Genomic DNA, 5379 nt, shown 5'->3' on the forward strand with positions numbered 1-5379 from the left:
TGAAGTGTTTTTTTTTTAGAGAGTCCCCCCAGCCATAAGCATTGTCTTTACTGAGAAATGTAGATTTTAACTTCTTTTGAAATTATGGCCTTTAATAAAAAAGCATGAGTTTACACAGAACCATAGGCTGCCAGATGACAATAGTCTACTGCTGTTCGTCAAACATAAGCACACACCCCAAAGCTAATGTGAAGTCTACATCAATGCGAGAGACATTGATTCTGGAACAAAAAAATTTATCACAATGACCTTCTGTCTCTAATGCCAACTCAAGGACGGAGATTATCCAATAGGTTTTCATTAGAGTAGGACTCTACGGTGCCATTATTGTCCTGCTGTCATTCAGTTGGTTTTCCACAATGGACCAACTACATGCTTCCAATATGCAAGCATCACCAAAGCTGCATTTAGTTCTTGTTTGCCAGGTTAAGAGTATGAGATTTATGACTGTGTTATTCTAAAAACATACACCTCAGTACATTGCTGGTTTTGCAGGCATGTAAATTGTCATCTCTGAGCCCTGGAAGCTTTAACTATAAAGAGAGAAGAACACATTTCTATGTAATGCATGCCTAAAATGTATTCAAGTAGAAATCCCCAATGTTTTCACACTGAAGGAAGATCCATTTACCTTGTTCATTTTCATTTTCTGGACAATTTCTGCATAATGTAACTCTTCTTAAAAAGCATATTAGTTCTCTGATTGTAAAGCTAACTTTTCAATGCATTATTATATTCAGCCTGCAAACAGCCTAAAATAACAGGTCTCCAGGACAAACCCAGAGCTGGAGTCTATTATAGCAGCTGTGCCTCAGGCAGCACAACCAGCATCAGGCAGTAGCACAAAGAGGCAAGCTGGAGATGCTCGAAGGGGCCCTTTTCTTTATTACATCCCAGCCTACATAAGTAACCTTGTTTCATTTACAGGGAAAAAAATAGCTGTAACAAAGAAACATTAATTACATCCAGAAAAGTGTAAGCAAACAGCTGCAGAATAAAGTTTCTTTATGATTTTGCTTTACCCATTTGACAGCCACTGGCTTTTCCTTGTGGAGACAAACAGGGCTTCATTTTGCGTGACTTAGTTTGCAGCTACTATTAGCTGGAGAACTCTGTTGCTATAATTAAAATTGATGATGCAGATTTTCAGAGCCTGTAGAGGGAGTGCATGAGTACAGCATCCTTTTGATGTGTTGATGGAGTGAAGGACTGGTAAATGGATATCTAGAATCTAGGAGGGCATTTCTCTCATTATTACAATTTAGGATGGTGACATTTTGACTGTAAGCTATTTAATAGTGTTTCTGTATTCATTAAGGGCAAAGTTCAACTTGGTGCAGACAGCTGGTGTATGGTCCTTTTATATAACACTTAAGCCTCATGATGAGGCTGGGGGAGGAAGGGCAGCTGTGGGCAGAGCAACTGTGCAGGAGAGCCTCTGGACCCTCTGCACATCAGAGGAAGTTTCAAAGGAGCCTCTGAATAAGCTATCAGACAGGCTCTTAGGGAAGTCAAGGATGCAAGCGAAGATTCACCAATACCTGTAGTTTGGAGCCTGAGTAACCCATAAATAAGTGACCAAGATGAACTAAACTTCCCACAGACATTCATTAATATGACAGCAGTTGTGCTGAAGTCTCAGAGTTTGTCTGGGTAGTGCAGGGCTGGCTTTTCGCCCCAGTTGCCTGCAAGAGCCTGATTATTTGGCCTTTGTTTACAGACAAAGAAATCTGATCCCAAAAATAATCAGAAAAGAGAAAGTGTTCAAAAGTATGTGTCTAATGGTTGTGTTACCACTGGGGCAGTTAACCAAATGTTATGCTGTTTTATTAAAAACAAAAATCATGTAGAAGTTAAATTAATATTTTAAATCCTTGCTTTGTGTTGTTCCTGTGAAAAACACCTAACAATGTAATAAGTATGAATTTTTTTAATTTAATTTTCCTTACCTTACTATTTCCTCTGGGTAGCAATTGTTAATAGTGTTGATATATTCCTGAAGAAGTGACCCAGGTTCTGCTTTTATTTCTTGAACCTTTTTAAGTCCACCAGTTGTTACAAAGAGACGACGTGCTTTACTGTCATGTGGTAACACCTACACACAGAAAAGTACATTAAAAAAAAAAGAACATTTTCTTCTAAAGGAATCTCTATGCTACCAGGCTCAAATATTGCTTATCTGTTTTCAATTCAGAGGACGGATAAAATGGAACACATCAGAGGTACAACATCTGTAATGACTACTGTATTTTAACACCCAATTGTACAGGGAAAAAAATCATAAACCAGACCTTTATGGTTATAACATAATTTAACATGTACTTTAATACATAACATATATAAAAATACTGAATTAAGTATTTATCTTTATGTAAATAATATTTCTTGAATTATTCCTACAGAGACAATATGATTGCAGAGATTAAATAGATAATAAAACCAGAACACTAGCATGGAATAACAACAGCATCTGTTCCACTTAAACCAAGTTATTCAGGTCTTTTATGTCAATTCCCACAGTTTAATTGTAGAGCAGAATTTTATATCATTATAATGATCTAGTATAGATTAGTGCATGAAAACAATACTGAGAATTGTTGCAAGTGAACAATGCAGCCTTGAAGCATTACATGCTACTATTACATTCCTAGATATTAAAACCCTACAACACACTGTGTAGCCATGGAAGCCTTTTAGAAACACACACACACAAGCACACAAAGCAAAAATGTGAAGTTTCTGCAGCCAAAGGGGATGAGAAGCAGAAATGATCAGACAATACATTCTGTGCTCCCTGAGTGATGCCAATGTGCAGCTCTGTCCAGAGGATGGGAGGGAGGGAAGGAGGCAGGGAGGGAGGTGGGGGCTGGGCCAGGCAAGGGAGAATGACAGCATGTAGTCCATAGGCCCACAGGGCTGCAAAAAATATTAAAAAAAAAGGCACGATATTGTCGGAGAAAGAATGATGGGTTTAAAACCAACTCTGAGAGTTACATACTATGGAGGCAAAAGCATTTTGTAAGCCTTCACACTGGTCAGACAAATCAAGCCACAGATTTGACTGTATCTCAGTGTAAAACGAGAGCCTTGAAGGAGGAAGGGATTGCCTAAAAGGATGAAGGAAAAGAAGGATGAGATTTCTGCCATGCATATAGGCAAACAGGCTTCATTTCTCTGGTCCCTCTAGGCTGTACAAAATCAACAGACAGGTAAAGAAAGAAGAGGGAAGCAGAGAGGCTTCTCCCTATTATATGCTCCACAGAAGTGTCAGGAACAACTGTGATCATTTTGCTGTGGGAACTGAAGAGATGGCTGTTTCACGCACCTCCTGCGACAAGAACTGCCAAGAAGGAACTCGCAAGGAGACAAGATACGGCCCTTTCCCTGCCTGCCTCTTCCCCACTGTGACTCCCAGGCTGAGTAAGACAGCAGAAAACTCTCTGGGAAGAGGCCCTAAAGACAGACAGCACCTCTGAGACACAATCCTTTCCCCCAGTCCAAACTGAGACAGCACAGAATTGCACAGACCCTGAAAAGGATAATGCTGAAATGACACAGTCCAGCACAAAGAATGGGTAGCATCTCACTCCGAAGCACAGCTCAGAAATAAGGCTTTTACTGTGCTATAAATAAGCCAACAGAAGTAATACACCACAGCTCTAAGAATAAGAAATTCCCAAGCTATGGTACAGGAGAGAAAAATGCTTTTACTGCAGAGAACTTAGTTTTAAATGTATGCTTCAGAAGTGCAACTGCCAGACAAGTATAGTTTTGTTTAATACAATGTAGAAGAAGAAAAATGAAACACAACAAAACATCAGCTGATATGAAGGGTACAAAACCACTTCAACAGCAAACAATGTTCAAATCTATACACCGGGTAACCAATTACTATGCACTCAGCTCATTAATAGCTCCAGTCAGCACACAGAAGCAAAAGGCACTGGATTCTGAGTAAATCTCCAATCTATGCACAGACTTAGCAAGAAGACAGGACAAACCTAAGTGTGGCAATGTAATAAGGAACCCGCGCTGCAAACAGTGGTGCTTCCAGATCTGTGATAATCAGAACTGAATATCAAGAGTGTTTTACTTGGCCACTTCCAGAAAGCACATCCCACCAGGAGAGCCTGGTACCCCCTGCTAACAGATTACGCTGCAGAGTACTGCACAAAAGATAGACTATAGTTGAGCAGGATTCCAACAGCTGGTGAACATTGCAGACACTGGAAATCTCCTGATTAGTTAGCAATTACTTCAATAATTTGAAATGTTTTTATTAAATTATAATTTAATTGTAAAACTTTCTACGTGCTGCACTCAAATCAACAATGTGATTAACAACAAACAGTTTCAAATTTTGAGAGGAATGAGAAAAGATTTGGGATTTTTACACTTACTTAATTGAGACTGAAAATTAATGAGGATAAAAGTGGTGAAGCTTTTATACTCCAAATTATTGTAAAATATCGGACTTAAGTCACTCCTGTACAGACAGCTTGTACTTTATCTAAAACAGATGTGACTGGGATTTATGTGATACATTGGCTCAGTGAAAATATTTGCACAAGTTAATATTCCATTAATCTCAAGAGGCAAGGAAGAAAAAAACACCTCGCTTATAAGCAACTGTTTTCCCAGTCTTAGGATGAATTATGTCAGGTTCCAGATGAAACAGTATCCAGCTTTATCAGACAAAAGAACGGGATGCTCCAAACTGCTTCTGCAGGGGATGCTTGAGGATCCTCAGAAAACAACTGAGCCCTTGAGACTTCATCTTTGGTAAGATAGCTTCCTTGCTAAATGGAAAACAATTAGCATATTACTCATCAAGCAGAGCCTTTTCTTACCTTACTAAACTGCCCAACAATATGTTTCATAATATTGGGAGGGGCATCATGCAGCAATGGTTCAAGTGCTGGAAGATACGTGCATTTCTGAAGGATGTTCTTTAAGGCTTTTTTAGTCTATTGAAATGCAAAATAAAATTTCTCTAGTAAGACATCAATGAAAACAACAAGAATTCATGTTACATATCACTGAAGTCTGATCAAAAAAGCAAATTGATCAGAATTCTCAAAGAGCATTTTCTGAATACAAACTATTATATCTATCAGGTCACTTAATGAATAATCAATTTTCTACTTAGATTTATTAAACCTCAAAACCTACAGTGCATCATACTCTTATTATGTTATCTACGGTCAAAGTAATGGCGATTTTCCTTTGACTACAATGGAAGCAGGAGTAGACCCTTTAAGTAAATTGAACTACTATAATATAATAAGAAAGCTAAATCAAAACACATTTCAAAAGATTGTATTTTAGAAGTGCCTTACTAGGAGAGTCTGCTGGTCTGGGATAGCCCAGTGCACTACC

At 38.5% G+C, this 5379-nt stretch overlaps 1 protein-coding gene across 1 annotated transcript in view; it reads right to left on the reverse strand.

Moving 5' to 3' along the window:
- The window catches only part of SPAG6 (sperm associated antigen 6), a 40002-nt gene that overhangs the window by 381 nt on the left and 34242 nt on the right, over positions 1 to 5379 (reverse strand). Inside the window, exons 9-10 of the mRNA XM_009637710.2 lie at positions 4851 to 4967; positions 1950 to 2095 (exon numbers count right to left, since the gene is read on the reverse strand). Of these exons, the coding sequence (XP_009636005.1) occupies positions 1950 to 2095; positions 4851 to 4967 (263 nt within the window). The remainder of the gene's footprint in view (positions 1 to 1949; positions 2096 to 4850; positions 4968 to 5379) is intronic.

The sequence above is a fragment of the Egretta garzetta genome, unplaced genomic scaffold (assembly GCF_000687185.1).
Source record: "Egretta garzetta isolate BGI_Z169 unplaced genomic scaffold, ASM68718v1 scaffold434, whole genome shotgun sequence".
In the NCBI taxonomy this organism is placed as follows: Eukaryota; Metazoa; Chordata; class Aves; order Pelecaniformes; family Ardeidae; genus Egretta; species Egretta garzetta.